The 21,094-nt window shown below is 40.7% G+C and overlaps 1 protein-coding gene across 6 annotated transcripts in view; it reads right to left on the bottom strand.

The window, feature by feature from the left end:
- The window catches only part of EEIG2 (EEIG family member 2), a 115,177-nt gene that overhangs the window by 50,938 nt on the left and 43,145 nt on the right, over positions 1–21,094 (bottom strand). For all 6 annotated transcript variants that reach the window (XR_011258859.1, XM_070292225.1, XM_069599350.1 and 3 more), the window contains 2 exons: positions 16,169–16,285; positions 10,152–10,198 (listed from right to left, as the gene is read on the bottom strand). Coding sequence is in view for 5 of the 6 variants with exons in the window: in XM_070292225.1 (XP_070148326.1) it covers positions 10,152–10,198; positions 16,169–16,285 (164 nt within the window). In the remaining variant the exon portion in view is untranslated. The remainder of the gene's footprint in view (positions 1–10,151; positions 10,199–16,168; positions 16,286–21,094) is intronic.

The raw sequence follows: 21,094 nt of genomic DNA, 5'->3' as shown, positions 1-21,094 counted from the left end.
GAACAATTTTTTTTTTTTTTAAAGAAAACACTCTTAATCTTTTGAGGTTGATATCTAGAGGAAAATCACATCTCTTTAGAGACTATCCCTTGGTGACCTGAAATAGGAAGGTGGGTGAAGGGGGATCGTGAAGCTGACCCATTAAGTGGCAACTTAACTAGCTTACTGTGTGAGTTCACAGGAATTCTCATGCTATTTAGGTCCTTGGGGATACAGACACTTAAGATTTGCATTCAGTTCACTTCAGTTGCTTAGTCGTGTCCAACTCTTTGCAACCCCATGGACTGCAGCACCCTGGGCTTCCCTGTCCATCACCAGCTCCAGAGATTGCTCAAACTCATGTCCATTGAGTCAGTGATGCCATCCAACCATCTCATCCTTTGTTATCCCCTTCTCCTCCTGCCTTCAATCTTTCCCAGCATCAGCGTCTTTTCAAATGAGCCAGTTCTTCACATCAGGTGGCCAAAGTATTGGAGCTTCAGCTTCAGCTCAGTCCTTCCAGTGAATATTCAGGACTGATTTCCTTTAGGATGGACTGGTTGGATCTCCTTGCAGTCCAAGGGACTCTCAAGAATCTTCTCGAACACCACAGTTCAAAAGCATCAATTCTTCAGCGCTCAGCCTTCTTTCTGGTCCAACTCTCACATCCATACATGAATACTGGAAAAACCATAGCTTTGACTAGACAGACTTTTGTTGGCAAAGTAATGTCTCTGCTTTTTAATATGCTGTCTAGGTTGATCATAGCTTTTCTTCCAAGGAACAAGTGTCCTTTAATTTCATGGCTGCAGTCACCATCTGCAGTGATTTTGAACCCCAAAAAATAAAGTCTCTCACTGTTTTGTTTCCCCATCTATTTGCCATAAAGTGATGGGACTGGATGCCATGATCTTAAGTTTTCTGAATGTTGAGTTTTAAGCCAACTTTTTCACTCTCCTCTTTCAGTTTTATCAAGAAGCTCTTTAGTTCTTCTTTACTTTCTGCCATAAGGGGGTGTCATCTGCATATCTGAGGTTATTGATATATTTCCCAGTAATCTTAATTCCAGCTTGTGATTCATCCAGCCCAGCATTTTGCATGATGTACTCTGCATAGAAGTTAAATAAGCAGGGTGACAGTACACAGCCTTGACGTACTCGTTTCCTGATTTGGAACCAGTCTGTTGTTCTGTGTCCAGTTCTAACTCTTGCTTCTTGACCTGCATACAGATTTCTCAAGAGGCAGGTAAGGTGGTCTGGTATTCCCATCTCTTTAAGAATTTTCCAGTTTGCTGTGATCCACAGAGTCAAAGGCTTTGGTGTAGTCAATAAAGCAGAAGTAGATGTTTTTCTGGAATTCTCTTGCTTTTTTGATGATCCAACGGTTATTGGTAATTTGATTGCTAGTTCCTCTGCCTTTTCTAAATCCAGCTTGAACATCTGGAATTTCATGGTTCACGTACTGTTGAAGCCTAGCTTGGAGAATTTTGAGCATTATTTTGCTAGTGTGTGAGATGAGTGCAATTGTGTGGTAGTTTAAACATTCTTTGGCATTGCCTTTCTTTGGGATTAGAATGAAAACTGACCTTTTCCAGTCCTGTGGTCACTGCCGAGTTTTCCAAATTTGCTGACATTGAGTGCAGCACTTTCACAGCGTCATCTTTTAGGATTCGAAATAGCTCAACTAGAATTCCATCACCTCCACTAGCTTTGTTCGTAGTGATGCTTCCTGAGGCCCACTTGACTTGCATTCCAGGATGTCTGGCTCTAGTCCATTGATCACACCATTGTGGTTATCTGGGTCATGAAGATCTTTTTTGCATAGTTCTTCTGTGTATTCTTGCCACCTCTTCTTCATATCTTCTGCTTCTTTTAGGTCCATACCGTTTCTGTCCTTTATTGTGCCTATCTTTGCATGAAAGATTTGCATTAAACCTAATTAATTGATAGATTATTCCTATTCCAGGGTCTCCTAAATTCCACAACTGCATATTCTATTAGGATATCTAACTATTTATCCTGCAAAATTTTGTCCAATTAAACTCATATTCTTTCCCCAAATCTGTTTTTCTTCTTATATTCCCTTTCTTTGTGAATGCCACCACAATCCAAAAGTCACCAAACTAGAATCTTAGGTTTTGCCTCTGTCTCCACAAAAAAACTATTAGAACTAATAAATTAATTCAAGAAGGTAGCAGGAAACAAGATTAATATACAGAACTCACTGTTTTACACTAACAATGAAATATAAAAAACTGAAAAAAAAATCCCATTTAAAATTGGATAAAAAATAAAGAAACAAACCTAGAAATAACTGAGGAAGTGAAAGAACTATTCACTGAAAACTAAAACACTGATAAAGGAAACTGAAGATGATTCAAAGAAATGGATAGATATACCATGCTCTTGGATTGGAAGCATATTGTTAAAATGGCCATACTACCCAAAGCAATCTACAGATTTAAAACAATCTGTATCAAATTACCTATAATATTTTCCATAGAACTAGAACAAATATTAATAATCTTTAAGTTTATATGGAACCACAAAGAGTCAAAATTGCCAAAGCAATCTTGAAGAAAAAGAACAAAGGTGGAGGTGTAACACTTCCAGACTTTAGATCATACTACAAAGCTACATTAATCAAAACAGTGTGGTACTGGCACAAAAACAGATATATAAGTTAATGAAAGAGAACAAAGAGCCCAGAAATAAACCCACACACCTACAGTCAATTAACCTATGACAAAGGAGGCAGGAATATATGATGGAGAAAAGACAGACCGTTCAACAAGTGGTCTTGGGAATGCTGGGGAGCTAAATGTTAGTCAATGAAATTAGAACACTCCCTCACATCACATACAAAGATAAACTCAAAATGTTTTAAAGACCTAAATGTAAGAAATGTTGTCATAAAACTCCTAGAAGAGAACATAGGTAAAACATTCTCTGACATAATAAGCACCCCAATGTTCACAGCAGCACTATTTATTTACATTAGCCAAGACATGGAAACAACACAAGTACCCATCAACAGATGACTGGCTAAAGAAGATACGCTACATAAACACAATGGAATATCACTCAACCAAAAAAAATGAAATATTGCCACTTGTAGCAACATGGATGAACTTGGAGAATATAACACTCAGTGAAGACAGATACAGAAAGACAAACATTATGATATCACTTTTATGTGGAATCTAAAAAAATAAAACAAAATGAATCTATATACAAAACAGACTCAGAGACATAGAAAACAAATTTATGGTTATCAAAGGGGAAGGGGAGGGATAAATTAGGAGTATGAAATTAACAGATACATATGATTATATACACAAAATAGGTAAGCAATAAGAATTTATTTTATGGCAAGAGAATAATATTCAGTATCATAATAATCTGTGGGAAAAACTATATAATATGTAAAATAAATACAAAGAATGGAGTGTATAGCTATAGTCACTAATCATTGATGGTAAAGCGTCTGCCTACAATGTGGGAGACCCAGGTTCAATCCCTGTGTTGGGAAGTTCCCCTGGAGAAGGAAATGGCAACCCACTCCAGTATTCATGACTGGAAAATCCCATGGACAGAGGAGCCTGGTAGGCTACAGTCCAAGGGGTTGCAAAGAGTTGGACACGACTGAGCGACTTCACTTCACTTCACTTCATGCCTGCCTATCTAAATTCTTATCTTTTTAAAGCCAGATCCCTTGTTTTGCCTTTCATAGGTGGCCAGCTTGCAGTATCTCCACCCCTCTATCTCTTAGACCTGCTTTCCAACCCTTCAAAACTCTCAGCCTGCAGCCTCTTCCCCTTCTCCCTCTCCATCAGTCTCCCTCTGGCTCTGCTCCTTCCTGTCCAGCCTGACTACACAAACATACTATTTTGAGCTATTCCTTCAACTTGGCACCACTTGTTCTGCAGTCTCAAAAAATCTGAAGACCCCCAACCCTTGATAATTTCAGCCATCTGTACCAACTGCTTTAATACTAGGGCAACTAGGCATTATGGAGAAAATTCATCAACCACAGGGACTGACATTAAGGCAAATTTAGAATCTGAAATCTCAGTCTTCCTAGACAACTCAGTTCTGTTAAATCCGTAATCACTGAGTGCTGATCATGTGCCACATTTTTATTCTAAATTACCCCTTTTGGGTTTTTGTATCTCTCATCAAAAATTGTTTAATGTAGTTCAATTTAAGAATGAAAGGAATGGGATAATTTTTTGTGTGCTTAGTTGCTCAGTTGTGTCTGAATTTCAAGTAAGAGTGGGTTTCCCTGGTGGCTCAGTGGTAAATAATCCATCTGCCAATGCAGGAGATGCAGGTTTGATCCCTGGATCGAGAAGATCCTGGAAAATTCCATAGACAGAGGAGCCTGGTAGGCTACAGTCCAAGTGATTGCAGAAGAGCCAGACATGACTCAACAACCAACCAACAACAAAGATGTTAAAAGTATGTGAAAAATGATCTCCTAAAATGACACTACTACCTGCTTGGTATTTCATCAATATTCTCTCCAAGCCCTGTGACAATGCTATAAACTTATGCAAGCTGTTTTCTCTTCCTGAAATGTCTCTACCTATCTCCCCTGCTTCGTGGTTTTCCTATTCATCCTTTAAAACTTAGCTCAGTGTCATCCCCTCAGTGAAGACTTTCCTGGCTTTCAAAGAAGAGTTAAGGACTCTATCCTCTAGGCCTCCATAGTATGCTATGTCGTGTATCTGTCACCCATATAAATAGTGAATCCTTCAGAGCAAGGGTTAGTCTTAACCGAGTTTGGTAAAGGTTAGCACATGGTAGGCAATCAATACACATGTACTGAATCAGTGAATCCTGGGGCCATGGACAACTTAGTTCCTTAATCTCTGACATGTCCTGGCATTACAGAGTTAATAAGATCACATCATAGAGTTCTTTCAAGAAATAAATTGGGAGACTAGGCTATGGTTTTTCCTGTGGTCATGTATGGATGTGAGAGTTGGACTGTGAAGAAGGCTGAGCGCCGAAGAATTGATGCTTTTGAACTGTGGTGTTGGAGAAGACTCTTCAGAGTCCCTTGGACTGCAAGGAGATCCAACCAGTCTATTCTGAAGGAGATCGACCCTGGGATTTCTTTGGAAGGAATGATGCTAAAGCTGAAACTCCAGTACTTTGGCCACCTCATGAGAAGAGTTGACTCATTGGAAAAGACTCTGATGCTGGGAGGGATTGGGGGCAGGAGGAGAAGGGGACGACCCAGGATGGCATCACGGACTCGATGGACGTGAGTCTGAGTGAACTCCGGGAGATGGTGATGGACAGGGAGGCCTGGAGTGCTGCGATTCATGGGGTCACAAAGAGTCGGACACGCCTGAGCGACTGAACTGAACTGAACTGAATATTCATTAAATCATTTTGAGAGATGGAAAACTGCCTTCCTTCTAGAATATGAATGCTCTAAAGCCCTATGCTATTCAAGAGGGTTACCTCATGCCTAGATCTGCTTTGCCATCAAATCATTAAATGCCAATACAGTACATAACTTCTCTCTCCAAGTATCTTTCTCATCAGCATTAGTGGTTGGCTTTCTTTTCAGAGTCAGCTTCATTCTTTTATGAAAGCTGGTGGATATTTGATGAGTTGTAGAGAACTATAAAATGGAGTTTAGGGCAAGTGGTTAGAGGTTGATTTACCAGCTGTCTTCTTCACATGTACTGGCTTTAGGATAAAATTCGTTTCTGAAAAACTGTTTGATCTAAGTCACAGATCTTCTGCTCATAAAATATAAAAACTAGAATTTAACTCAGAGTGCTAAGGATATGTATACTTATTTCTCTAGTAGGTTTTTGAAAACTTATAAAAAAATCAAGGACAGACAAAAGCAGATAGAATAGCACAATGACCCTCTCCCAAAGTTATTTATATCTTTGTCCTGCAGACAAATAGTCAAGTTTCTCAACTGCTCTGTGCCTTAGGGTCCTCGTTGGTAAAAACTGAACTTGGATTATACTTATACTTTTAAAACTGGCTTCATGAGGCTCTCTTAGCAACTTCAAGGGTAGTAAGGTACTACATCTTTTTCCCCCCAACAGGAAAATGGTATATAGGGGACTCATAGTATATTTGTGCCAAGGATTTCTGTGGATAGGTATTCTGGGAAAAAAAAGTCACCAGACAATTTCCAACACTTGTTTCAGCTCTGAAGTACTGTCATTTTACATATTTGATATATACTTAAATACAACCTGGTAAAAATAATTCACTTTTTTCATCAGGAGTTCAAACATTTTTCAATTCAATCCATACTCAATATAAGAAGTACATGGATGTGTTACAGTGGCTCCTTTTTCATAGACAGTTGCACAATTTCAGATACTCAAAGGGAAAACATATATTAGGGGTCTGAGTCTTCTGAGAAATACTTTTATGTATCTTAGGATTAGGTAAAGTTTATTCTAATAAGTCATGATCTTTCTCTATAAACTCTAAATTACCAGAATTACGTTTGTGGAGATAATACAGAATATAAGATGATCTATTTTGGACCTCTTCAGTACTTGAGTTTCACAAATAAGTGAAATGGCAGAGAAAGGGCCAGAAAGGGAACAGCCGTTAAAAAGCTCCTAAGAAAGAATAATGAATGTATTTTCTTCTACTAAATTTTGCTGCTCTTTTTCTCATTTCACTCTAAACTGATTACATTGGGAAAACATAATGTTACCTAAGAAACCAAAAACTGTTTAGTCCCCAAAGAGCAGCAAATAAGGAAAGAAGCCAGGAAATTATCATTTGGGAGAAAACAGCATAGGAAGGCTAAATTATTGGAAGAAGCATAATTTTAATCAAGAACTGATTTGTGTTGTTGTTGCTGTTCAGTCGCTCAGTCATGTCTGACTCTTTGCAACCCCATGGACTGTAGCCCGCCAGACTTCCCTGTTCTTCACCATCTCCCGGAGCTTGCTCAAACTCATGTCCATTGAATTGGACTCTCAAGAATCTTCTCCAACACCACAGTTCAAAAGCATCAATTCTTTGGTGCTCAGCATTCTTTCTGGTGCAACTCTCACATCCATACATGACTACTAGAAAAAGCATTGACCATATGGACCTTAGTTGGCAAAGTAATATCTCTGCTTTTAAATATGCTGTCTAGGTTTGTCATACTTTTTCTTCTAAGGAGCAAGTGTCTTTTAATTTCATGGCTGCAGTCACCATCTGCAGTGATTTTGGAGCCCAAGGAAAGAAAGTCTGTCACTGGTTCCATTGTTTGCCCATCTATATACCATGAAATGATGGGACTGGATGCCATGATTTTAGCTTTTTGAATGTTGAGTTTTAAGCCAGCTTTTTCACTCTCCTCTTTTACCTTCAACAGGGGCTCTTTAGTTCCTCTTTGCTTTCTGCCATAACGGTGGTGTCCTCTGCATATCTGATATTACTGATATTTCTCCCAGCAATCTTGATTCCAGCTTGTGATTCATCCAGCCCAGCATTTTGCCTGATGTACTCTGTATATATTTTCATCTTTATAAAATATATATGGCATGGCATGGTGTGTGTATGCTCAGCTGCGTTTGATTCTTTGTGAGCCCACGGACTGTAGCCTGCCAGGCTCCTCTGTCCATGGAAATTTCCAGGCAAGAAATACTGGAGTCAGTTGCCATTTCCTTCTCCAGGGGATCTTTCCAACCCTATATATATATTATATATATATATATATTATATATATATATATATATATAAAATCTTTAGATATAAATGGCACCCCACTCCAGTACTCTTGCCTGGAAAATCCCATGGATGGAGGAGCCTGGTGGGCTGCAGTCCATGGGGTCACTAGGAGTCAGACACGACTGAGCGACTGAGCGACTTCACTTTCACTTTTCACTTTCATGCACTGGAGAAGGAAATGGCAACCCACTCCAGTGTTCTTGCCTGGAGAATCCCAGGGACGGGGGAGCCTGGTGGGCTGCCATCTATGGGGTCGCACAGAGTTGGACACGACTGAAGCGACTAGCAGCAGCAGCAGGAGCAGAGAACTATATGGATGTTAATATTAAAAACATGAAGTTGATGCATACTGAAGTAATTGTTTACTTTTCTAAACATATTTTTCTTAGATATCTAAATGCTATCTGGTTAACTTTCATTTTTAATTATCAAGTGTTTTTAAGATTGCTAACAGGCATCCTACTGCCTTTTCCCATTCAGCTCACTCTCCTACTCCCTGAAAAGACTTTTACACATATCTTCCTCTTTCCTCAAACCCCACCTCCATCTTTCCCATCCTTGCTTTTCAATGATTACCTTGTTTCCTAGATCATTAGGAAATCAGGAATAATTCTATAGTTACTTTTGTATGTTTCCACTTCTCATATATCTGCATCTGTAGCCATATTCTCTGCATTCATCCCTCTTGATAATCCAAGGACACTATCCTAGCAATTGTCCCTTTTCTCTTCAGAACCATGTTTCTCCTTGTCTACTGGACTATTCATGTCAGGATACAAGTGTGCTGCGCTATCTCCCATAAAAAAGAAACCAAACAGAAACCTGCCCTTAACTCCACATTCCTCTTATTTAGGACCCCATTTTTTTCTGTTCCTTTTTCGCAGCCAAAGTCCTCATAAGAATTGTTTATACTATCTCCAGTGTTTCTCTTCCAAAACTTTCTTTAACCTCTCCAGTGTGGGTGTAGTCTAAACACACTCCGCCAGTGCTTATCAGAGTTACCAGCAGTCAATTCTCAGCCCCCATCTTCCTTGACCTACTTCAGTAGTGTGGGACACAGCCGATTATTCCTTCCTTTTTCCTACGTGCTCGTCACTTGGTTTCAGGACAGTACTCTCCACTGCCTCCTTCTTCCTGTCTGGTTGCTACTTTGCTGGTGCTTCCCTACCTCCCCAGCCTCTAACAGGCAGGAGAGTCCCATACCTCAGTCTGTGGTCCTTTTCTTTCTCTAAACTCATTTCCTCTAGGTCATTTAATCGAAGCTCATGGCTTTAACTAGTATTTATGTACTGATGATATGATGATTTCTGAATTTCTATCTCTAGTCTGGGCTTCCCTACTGGACCCTGTAGTGATAAACCTAACTGCTTACTCAGAAAGCCTGGCTGGATATTAAATAGGGGTCTCACACTTAACACATCCAACATCCAAGCTCCCAACTTGCTCCTCTTGTAGACACTCTCATTTCAATAAATGTCCACCATTCTCCTAGTTACTCAGGCCCCAAGCCTTGAATTCTGAAACAGCCTCCTAACTCATGAACCTATTTCTATCTGTGGCCCCTTTTCTGGTCCCACAAATTGTCTATTTTCCACCTAGTAGCCAAAAGTCTGATGATTTTACTCCTCTGTTTTAAACACTCCAGTAGCCTTTTATCTCACTCAGATTATAAGTGGCCTATGAGACCATTATTTATAATGGCTACAAGACCTTTATCATCTGGTCTCATTTCCTATCATCATATTCTTAATTCACTCTGTCCTAGACATACTGGTCTCCTGGAAGTTACTTGAACCTGCCAAACACACTTCTATCTCAAGGCCTTTGTCCTTGTTACTGTTGTCTCAAATGCTCTTTCCCCAAATATCTGTATGGCATGCTTCCCACCTCCCTCAGGTCTCTGCTCAAATATCACCCTAAACAGGTAGATAATATATAAAACAGCAACGCTTCTCCTCACCATGCCTCCTATCTTGCTTTATGTTTCTTCAAAATACTCATTGCCATCTTTATATCATATATTTACTTGTTCATTTATTGTCTGTCTTCCCTCTTAGACTATAAGCTCCAAGATGTCAGGGACTTGATCTATTTTTTTTTTTTACTGCTGTTTGTCTAGTGTCTAGATTAGGGCCTAGCACATGGCACCTAATAGGTATTTACTGAAGAAATAAGTTCACAGAGGTCAGATGAAAAATTCTGCTTTGTAATAATTTCACCCAAAGCCTGAAGATGACAAAAAACCCATAGCTTAATTAATTTAGAAAGCAGAGAGTTTGTTTGGTAAGAAGTAAGAGTAACTTCTATGAGGCTCAGGTCAGTCTCCTAAAAGAGGAACTATTCCTTCACTGGTATCAGTCTACGAACACTACAAAATATGAATGTGCAAATGTAAAAAAATATACGACTGTTACACTGTCAGACAAATAACTCGTTTACTGAGCACCAACTTACGTTTTGAAACACGGGTCACCAGACATCAGTTGCATACTAATCCAAACCTAAACATGAGAAAAAGAAATACCGTAATTATAAAAATCTCAGGAGGAAAAGCTACATTCTGCTAATCTATGCACCTTCCACGGTACCTAATCCAGTATTTCCTGTTTTAGAAACTGTTAAATAAAATGATTACTGAATTGGGTTATATCCAATATTTAATTGCTGCTTTATAAAGACATGGGTTATAAATAATTTTTAACATTCAAAACTTTGTAACTGCAAAAATAAGAGTGGAAAAGATAGAAATGGAAAGCACAGACTTCACGGAACTTCCCTAGATGTCCAGTGGCTAAGACTTCACCTGCCAGTGCAAGGAGTGAGGGTTCAATCCCTAGCTGGGGAGCTAGGATCCCACAGACTCTGCAGCCAAGAAACCAAAACATAAAACAGAAATGATACTGTATCAAATTCAATAAAGATTTAAAAAATGATCCATGTAAAAAAAATTCTTAAAAAATGGCAAGGGTTTCACCAGTAATTATCCTCTGTGCTGTTCTGATCTATTTTATATGTCTTTCCTCCCAGATTCCTATGTTGTTTAAGTGTCTAGAATGTTTTCCTCCAACACATTTGCCATATGATGCTTCTAGGGCTGCCTGTTGGTAGCCTGTTAAGAGAAGAATGCTTCTGGCTTTTGCTCTAGCTTTGCACCAGAATGAATGCATTAATGTACTTTTAAAAAAATTTTATTCATTCATGCACCAATTATTTTGTAAAGCTTGTACATTATGTGAGGCTTAGAAATATCTGATCTTCCCAACATTCCAAGCTATTCAATGCTTTTCACCAACAGTAAAGATGATGCTATGAAAGTGCTGCACTCAATATGCCAGCAAATTTGGAAAACTCAGCAGTGGCCACAGGACTGGCAAAGGTTAGTTTTCATTCCAATCCCAAAGAAAGGCAATGCCAGAGAATGGTCAAACTACCGCACAATTGTACTCATCTCACATGCTAGTAAAGTAATGCTCAAAATTCTTCAAGCCAGGCTTCAGCAATACGTGAACTGTGAACTTCCTGATGTTCAAGCTGGTTTTAGAAAAGGCAGAGGAACCAGAGATCAAATTGCCAACATCCGCTGGATCATGGAAAAAGCAAGAGAGTTCCAGAAAAACATCTATTTCTGCTTTATTGACTATGCCAAAGTCTTTGACTGTGTGGCTCACAATAATCTGTGGAAAATTCTGAAAGAGATGGGAATACCAGACCACCTGACCTGCCTCTTGAAAAATCTGTATGCAGGTCAGGAAGCAACAGTTAGAACTGGACATGGAACAACAGACTGGTTCCAAATAGGTAAAGGAGTACGTCAAGGCTATATATTGTCACCCTGCTTATTTAACTTATATGCAGAGTACATCATGAGAAACGCTGGACTGGAAGAAACACAAGCTGGAATCAAGATTGCCGGGAGAAATATCAATCACCTCAGACATGCAGATGACACCACCCCTATGGCAGAAAGTGAAGAGGAACTAAAAAGCCTCTTGATGAAAGTGAAAGTGGAGAGTGAAAAAGTTGGCCTAAAGCTCAACATTCAGAAAACGAAGATCATGGCATCCGGTCCCATCAGTTCATGGGAAATAGATGGGGAAACAGTAGAAACAGTGTCAGACTTTATTTTTTGGGGCTCCAAAATCACTCCAGATGGTGAATGCAGCCATGAAATTAAAAGATGCTTACTCCTTGGAAGAAAAGTTATGACCAACCTAGATAGTATATTCAAAAGCAGAGACATTACTTTGCCGACTAAGGTCTATCTAGTCAAGGCTATAGTTTTTCCTGTGGTCATGTATGGATGTGAGAGTTGGACTGTGAAGAAGGCTGAGCGCCGAAGAATTGATGCTTTTGAACTATGGTGTTGGAGAAGACTCTTCAGAGTCCCTTGGACTGCAAGGAGATCCAACCAGTCCATTTTGAAGGAGATCAGCCCCGGGATTTCTTTGGAAGGAATGATGCTAAAGCTGAAACTCCAATACTTTGGCCACCTCATGCAAAGAGTTGACTCACTGGAAAAGCCTGATGCTGGGAGGGATTGCGGGCAGGAGGAGAAGGGGACAACAGAGGATGAGATGGCTGGATGGCATCACTGACTTGATGGACGTGAGTCTGAGTGAACTCCAGGAGTTGGTGATGGACAGGGAGGCCTGGCGTGCTGCGATTCATGGGGTCGCAAAGAGTCAGACACAACTGAGCGACTGAACTGAACTGAACTGAAAGGCATTTCCTCTGGAGGATCTCTGTACAAGTTTATCCTGAAGACTAAATGCTTAATGCAAGTCTCCACATGCCTATTAGCAGCATCTGAAATATGAAATATACAGGGTCATCTATGAAGTTCCCCATTCTAAGAAGCTAAAGAATAAAAGGGCTCAATATTTGGAGAAATCTGGACTCCCATATACTCTGCTGATGGGAATGTAAAATGTTTTAGCCACTTGAAAAAGTAAGGTAGTTCTGCAAAAAGTTAAAAGCAGAGTTACCATGTGACCCAAGAATTTTGCTCCAAGCATGTATACTCTTGAATGTATGCCCAGGAGAAAAGAAAACATATGCCCACACTAAAACTTGTATATGAATGCCCACAGCAGCACTGTTCATAACAGCTAAACAAGTGAAGGACCATTAACTGATAAACAAAATATGGTATAGCCATACAATGGAGTATTACTTAGCTATAAAAAGGAGCCCAGTACTGATACATACTACAGCATGGCTGAACTTTGAAAAACATTATGTTAAGTTCAAAGAAGCCAGACACAAAATACTACCTATACTATAATCCCATTTATATGAAATGTTCAGAATAGGCAAATCCAGAGAGAGAGTAGGTTAGTGGTTGCTGAGGGCTATGGGGAAGGGCAGAGAGTTGGGGGTAAAGTGGGAAGTGACTGCTATTGAGCACATACGAGGTTTCTTTTTTGGGGTAATGAAGATGTTTTAAAACTGATTATGGCAATAGTTGGACACACCTTTGAATATACTAAAACCATTCTATTGTGTACTTTAACTAGGTGAAATGTATGGCCAGTGAATCATAGCTCAATAAAGCTATAAAAATTGAAAAGTATTCAAAGTCCCTGTCTACTACCAGCTGGATCAGCTTCTCTTTCAAGGTACTAAGTGACTTAAACTAATGTTCTTGCCACTTTCTGGAAAGGAGCAGTTAGCATCTTGTTGAACATCCACCCTGTCCTGAAGCATACCATGAGGCTACTATTGCAAACACATTTTGGGAACGTACCAGGCCAAGACCTTTCAGACAAGGTCTCTAAAAACAGCCTCCTCCACGTCCCATATTTTGCTGACATCATAGCAAGCCAACGCCACTTAGCAGCTAAAGTTCTTAGGAAGGCAGGGAGGCTGTGAGTAAGCACAGGAAGCTGGTGTGCAGACAGAAATTATAAAGCAGAGAGCCAAGAACAGTCCCTAGAAAGGTCCTTCAGTTCCTGGAAGTTCAGGTCTGGTTGTAACTTCCCATCCTAGGGCTCTGTGAAATGTCCCTGCATTTGACCTAAAGCTCTCTTTTATAGGAGCTAACCTAAGGGATTTCTATTTCATACAACTAAAGAGTGTTGGCAAAATCACATACAGTAACTCTTTCAGAACTGAGGATCAGCCCCCTTGCGTCAACTACTGAAATGCCCCTTTTATAGAGGAGGAAACAGGGGCAGAGCTGAAGTGCTTATACAGGGCTCCAGAGATCTAAGAACAAACACAGAGCCCTGATGTCACAATCCACCGTCCTGCTATGTGGCTGTAATTATGTTCCTTAAGCTCCCTAAGCCTCTGGCTACTCAAATTCTGGCTGAAAGCTAAAAGAATGATGGAATGAATACCTAGAGTACTATTACTTGGAAATGGTGTTTTTTTTGTTTTGTTGGACCAGAACTTAAAGCTTTGCTAATGCTTTTTGAAATGCTATTCTCTAGTTGCTGACTGCCTTTTAAGAATCAGCCATACTGCTATCAAAAAGTCTACAAACAATAAGTGCCGGAGAGGGTGTGGAGAAAAGGGAACCCTCTTACACTGTTGATGGGAATGCAAACTAGTATAGCCACTATGGAGAACAGTGTGGAGATTCCTTAAAAAATTGGAAATAAAACTTCCATACAACTCAGCAATCCCACTGCTGGGCATACACACTGAAGAAACCAGAATTGAAAGAGACACGTGTACCCCAGTGTTCACTGCAGCTAGATGTCCATTGGCAGACGAATGAGTAAGAAAGCTGTGGTGCATATACACAATGGAATATTACTCAGCTATTAAAAAGAATGCACTTGAATCAGTTCTAATGAGGTGGATGAAACTGGAGCCTATTATACAGAGTGAAGTCAGAAAAAAAAAAAAAAGACCAATACAGTGTATTAACGCATATATATGGAATTTAGAAAGAAAGATGGTGATGACCCTGTATGTGAGACAGCAAAAGAGACACAGATGTAAAGAACAGACTTTTGGACTCTGTGGGAGAAGGCGAGGGTGGGATGATTTGCGAGAATAGCATTGAAACATGTATATTACCATATATTACCAGTCCGGGTTTGATGCATGAGACAGGAAGCTCAGGGCTGTGCACTGGGACAACCCTGAGGGACGAGATGGGGAGGGAAGTGGGAGTGGGGTTCAGGATGGGGGACAGATGTACACTCATGGCTGATTCATGTCAATGTATGGCAAAAATCACTACAATATGGTAAAGTAATTAGCCTCCAATTTAAATAAATAATTAATTTTAAAAAATCAGCCATAGGATCTTATTATGTTCTTCTGGAAATACCGGTGATAATGGTAATAACAACAATAACCTTAACAGTAGTCATGATTTGAGAATCTATTATGTGCCAGGCTAGATGAGTTTGAAAACTGTCAGGTATAGGTAATTAATTCTTTGTCTGCTAACTTCTGAGTATTTGGCTTTACTCAGGATTATTTTCCTTTCTTATCATTGGGGAACTTACCATAAGAGGGTAAACCTAACTAAAATACAGCAAAAGTTTCATCCAGTGGGTTTTATTAGATCCAAGTACTTTCCAAACATTTTCTCCACTGGTCTCATTTAATACTGGCACCGACTCTCTGAAGTGTGTCTTCCCTCTGGGTTCCCCAGGGTATAGAGCTTCTGAAGGTACTTGGAAACAGTAGGGCAGATGTCCAAAGTGAGTTCCATCTGTCATGTCACTTGTCAGAGAACCCAGTGACTTCTACATATGCCCACCACAGCTGTGCTGGCAATCACCTTTTGGGAGCTGGAAACATGTAAGGTATTCATTTATGATGCTCCTTCTGCTCAGAAAGCTCTCATGCTGTAGCGGTCGTATGTATTCTTCCCTGAATGTTCTCAGCACCAAAGAGAAACACCTTGGGATCATGAAGGTGAACGTTTGTTACTTTTCAGTGCTTCTGTAATTTTGACTGTTTTTTCCTCCTACGTGCTGTGTATTTTAGTGGTGTGGCCAGCTTGTGATCCTAGTACTGGTTCCCATCTTGACCTTATATTGTTTGTTGTTGTTTAGTCGCTAAGTCATGTCTAATTCTTTGCGACTCTGGGCTGTAGCCCACCTGGTTCCTCTGTCCATTGGATTTCTCAGGCAAAAATACTGGAGTGGGTTGCCATTTCCTGCTCCTGGGGATCTTCCCGACACAGGTAACCAAACGCATGTCTCCTGCCTTGGCAGGAGAGTGGCTCAGAGGTTAAAGCGTCTGCCCGCAATGCGGGAGACATGGGTTCGATCCCTGGGTCGGGAAGATCCCCTGGAGAAGGAAATGGCAACCCACTCCACTATTCTTGCCTGGAGAATCCCATGGATGGAGAAGCCTGGTGGGCTACAGTCCAGGGGTTGCAAACAGTTGGACATGACCGAGCGACTTCACTTTCACCTGAGAAGCCTGACAATATACAACTATGATTATTTAAAGGCAGAGAATCTCATTTGTTGAACATGTAAATCTGGAAATGTGCTTACTTTAAGAATGGAATTGTCCTGTCTTGTATTTTTGGTATCATAGCCTTCCAGTAAACAGCGACGAGTGGTATTTCCTGATCCAGCAAACTCTGCCAGGTTTAGATCTGCAAAGCCCAGCTATGAAAAGAAAGAGAATTATATTAATAGAATATCTAGTAGGCTTCTATCATATTCTCTTTAAATAAGACATTCAACCCATATTCTACCCAAGCTGTCTCAAACCGGTTATTTGCAGTTTTTGCCAACTTAACAACACCTGTTTTTCTTTGCCTAATATGTCTTAAAAATTGGCTCACTTTTTGTAAAATCATATGGTTGAGCTTGTAAAGAATCCGCCTGCAATGCAGGAGACCTGGGTTCGATCCCTGGGTTGGGAAGATCCCCTGGAGAAGGGAAAGGCAACCCACTCCAGTATTCTGGTGGAGAATTCCATGGACTGTACAGTCCATGGGGGTCACAAAGAGTTGGACATAACTGAGTTTCTTTCACTTTCATTACCTATTTAACTCTTGTCTTGAGTAATATGATCTTTGAAATAACAGATTTGTTTACTCCATATATTTTCCTCTACCCATTAAAACATGTAACTGTTGATGTAACAATGTATATTAAACAATGGAAATCACTGCAAGTAGCACACCACATTATGGGAAATACTAGCAGACCAACCTTGATCACTTGCAGACAGACAGAGAAAACTGATCAGACTCGCCTCTCCCTGTTCTGGTTTGGCTCTATTCCCAGTTAACCACTGGTGACTACAGATAGTTGCAGATTATTAAGTTCTCACTCTCCGCCTGACACCAAAATGACTTAAGTGTACCACACACTTTCTTTGGTACAAGCTCCCACTCCTTCACCCCCTACACAGTATTTGCCTCACTGGTCTCCCCTGAGCTAGATCTCTCTTTATGAATGAAGCCTTCTTCTTTCCTTCCCCACACTAGCCTTCTCTGCTGTTAACCCAAAAGCTTGGCTCAAACCGATTCCTCCTCCCTATTACTACTCAAGTTTGGGCCCCATTTTCTGCAGCTATCAAAGATTACTGTCTGGTCTTTCCTCTGATGTTGCTCAACTTTCTCATTCCCAAGTGGTAAAAAAAAATTATTCCCCTTATATCATTATTTTTTGAACAAACTAAATCGATTCTACATCACTAAGTGTATATAGTCTTTTGTTAACAAAAAGTGTTTTGAGTCTGTAATTAAGCACATCTCCCTGAATATATAATAAAAAGTATTATACATTTCAAATCTTACTGTGGCTTTTTGAAAAAAAGGTTCCTGGGATTCTGCTTTCTTTTTTAAAATAATATTTATTTTTGGCTGTGCTGGGTCTTCATTGCTGCGGGCTTTTCTCTAGTTGTGGTGTGCGGGCTTCACTGTGGTGACTTCTCTCATTGTAGAGCCCAGGCTGTAGGTTCACAGGCTTCAGCAGCCATGGCTCCTGGGCTCTAGAGCAAAAGCGCAATAGTTGGGGTGCATGGGCTTAGCTGGGCTTCCCTGGTGGCTCAGATGGTAAAGAATTCACCTGCAGTGCAGGAGACCTGGGTTCGATCCCTAAGTTGTGAAGATCCCTTGGAGGAGGGCATGGCAACCCACTCCAGTATTCTTGCCTGGAGAATCCCCATGGACAGAGGAGCCTGGCAGACTACAGTCCATTGGGTTGCAAAGAGTCAAACACGGCTGAGTGACTGAGCACAGCATAGCACATGGGCTTAGTTGCTCTGAGGCATGTGGAATCTTCCCAGACCAGGACTGAACGCATGTCACCTGCATTGGCAGGTGGATTCTTTACCACTAAGCCACCAGCAAAGCCCTAGATATGATTTTAAAATGCCTGCTTTAACACTTTAAAGTGCATATAAATGCATGTATGAATGGCATTCAAGATGAAGATTTTACTTGTAGGCTAGAGCACTATTTTAGCAGTTTTTAACTGGTACAAAAAGAATGAAGGAAAGAAGTTAAAAGATCAGTTGAAGGACACAAGGTCCAAAGGCAGGGAGTCAGAAACATGGTAAGCCACAAGTAACATCTACCTAATTTTCATGTGATTACTCTGGCCCAAGAGATCAGCGAAAAGCCGGGAGATGTCCAGGGCAAAGCCACACCCAGATGAACATGTGAGGACTCCTGTGGCGGTGTGATCACACACCACCCACATGCCCTGTCATATCCTGCCTATCACATATGACCCTTCCTCTTTGAACCTCCAATATCTTTTCCATCCACACTCTCTGCTGATGTCTTGCCTCCTACTTCATTCACAAATAAAAGCAATTTATTACTTTAACTTAGTAACTTAAGTAATAACTTACCCTAAGTGAGCTGGCTGTGCTCCCATCTGAGGTCAAGCACTCTGCTCTTGCCTACTCAAGTTCATTGCTTCAGGGATTCTGCCCTCTCTACTGGATCATTCCTATCAGCACACAAACATGCTGGGTTTTCTTCCATCTTAATGAACAGAAGGAAACAAAACTTCACCCCACATCTCTCTCCAGTCCACTGTACTATTCTGCTGCTCCCCCTCACAGCAAAACTCCTTGAAGGACATTTGCATTGACTGTCTTGATTCCTCTGTCCACGGCCACCTTGTCATTTCCCCTTCACCTCCTTATCTACTCTTCCAGCCACAAGATCCTTTTCCTTGAAAATGCCAAGACCACCCCAAGGTCTTTAGTACTTACTGTTCTTTTGCCTGATGCATTCTTTGTTAAAGCTTCTCTTAGCATTCTTTCTCCCTCCATTAGGGGCTATGATCAAATGTCATCTCTCTAAAGGGGGCTTCCATGACCATTCTAGAGCATGCCTGCCTCCTCACTCCCCTACCCTCTAACCTTCATCTGCATTATTCTTCTTGGTAGTTATCATCACATCATGTATGTACATATTTCATATCTATTGTGTATTGTCTGTCCTCCTCACTTAATCCTTCATCAGAATGTAAGCTCCCCAAAGGCAGGGGTGTTTGTCTGTTTTAGTTTACTGCTGTATCTCTTACACTTAGAGTAGTGCTGGGAACAATGCTTAGCACATGGGAGGCAATTATATATATATTTTTGAATAAAAAACAGCCCTAAGGCTTACCATCCACTGCCAGAATGCTGGTATTACAATAAGCATAAAGCAAATTAGAAAAGAAAAGAATCTGGTCAGTTCCATGAAGAAAAGTGCACTAAGGTCAATGTTTACTGAACACTTTTTATGTGTCTGGCTTTGCTCTAGATACTGAACACCAGTCATGAACAACACGGTTAAGAACTGTCCTGGGACTGCTCTAGCGGCCTGGGCTCCCACTACAGGAAGCATAGGTTCAATCCTTGGTTGGGGAACTAAAATCCCACAAGCCGTACAACACGGCCTTAAAAAAAAACCTCAGCTGTCTTGAAAGAGCTTACATTCTAATGAGATATGAGAGTCCATATTTCCTTGTGATTTTCTCTTTGGTTTCACTGAGATAAGTGTCTCCTTAAAATGGCATAGATACATACATTCTAGGTATAACTGTGATAGATCTTGTGCTGGATAAAGGAAGGCACAATTACAAGAAAGAGAGTGAAAAAGAACATTTCTCAGTGGGGAGGGATGACTAAGCTGAGTTCTTAATGATACATGAGTTGATAGAAGCACGTGCATGGTAGGGAGAACACCAAGTCACAAGGCACAAATGCCAGAACAGCACAGCTCACCCCAGGAGCGCTCTGAGGGCAGTATGTCTGAAGCATAGGATGAGTGAGTGTGGGTGGGTGGGTGTACGTATAGATGGAAGATCTGTAAACCAACACGAGTCTAATATGCCAGATTGAGGACTTTTCATTTTGTTGTCCTTACAGGCAACAGAGAGCTGCTGGAGGGCTAAAAGTGGAGGAAGGATACGATATCTTTGAATTTTAGAATGATCTCCCTGGTGATAATACAGAGAATGAACTGGAGAGAGACAACAGAGGAACGGAACAAAAGATAGGAGGCCAATGTATGTTTTAAATAAGAAATAATGAAGGCATAATCTAAGGCAGTGGTCTTGGGACGAGACAGAAGAGATGGTTTCAAAAGCTTTTTATAAGAGAGAAATGAAGAAGATTTGGCAATCACAGCAGACTCTCTCTCTTTTTTTTTTTTTTTTCGCCTACCCACCATTTAATGCCTTGGTATTCCTTGCTAGCAAGCCATGATTTTATTCAAGTATCCACTCTTAGCTCATCCATGTGCACAAGGAAAGCAGCCCAACTCCAGATGACTGTTCAGTTGTGACTAGTCCAAGCTAACCATGGCAATCCATTCCTACTACCCATGACCAGTTTAGGAGGGGGCGTATGATCTGGCTGTCGCCAATCCGAGGTATGGGACAATCCTCTAAGAAGTTTTCTCACTCAAAAAAGACATAGGTGGAGAAAACAGCTGGGCTTTGTTATATGTGAATATGTTGACTAAAACCTGAGCAGTTAGCTACCTCCTGATCTTGAAGGGACGAGCCAAGGACAAAGCCATCACATAGAGAATGTAAGAAAAAAACAAAAATAAAACAAAAAGTAACATGGGTTCTTGATGATATTCTCTAGTCAGTGAATCCTGGAGAAGCTCTATCTCCTATCTGCCTGTTTTGGGAGATTAAAAAAGCCTCTATGTGAGGGGACTTTTCTGTTACTTGTAGCAAAGAGCATCTGAATTGACATTGCAACCAACCAGTTTTAGGGAGTTAGGTAATTTGACAGTTGAAACTAGTGCCCTGGTTCTTGGCTTAGATGACTGGATAGAAGGAGACACCATCACAAGGGCTGGAAATACAAAAGGAGAGTGGGGAATTCCCTGGTGGCCTAATGGTGAGGATTCTGGGCTTTCACTGCTGTGGCCAGGGTTCAACCCTTGGTGGGGGAACTGAGAACCCACAAGCATCATGGTGTGACCAGAAAAAAAAGAGGAGTAT

Source organism: Ovis canadensis, chromosome 1, assembly GCF_042477335.2.
Source record: "Ovis canadensis isolate MfBH-ARS-UI-01 breed Bighorn chromosome 1, ARS-UI_OviCan_v2, whole genome shotgun sequence".
Lineage (NCBI taxonomy): Eukaryota > Metazoa > Chordata > Mammalia > Artiodactyla > Bovidae > Ovis > Ovis canadensis.
Note: the sequence above shows the minus strand (reverse complement) of the source record. Positions and strands in the feature narration are given on the sequence as shown.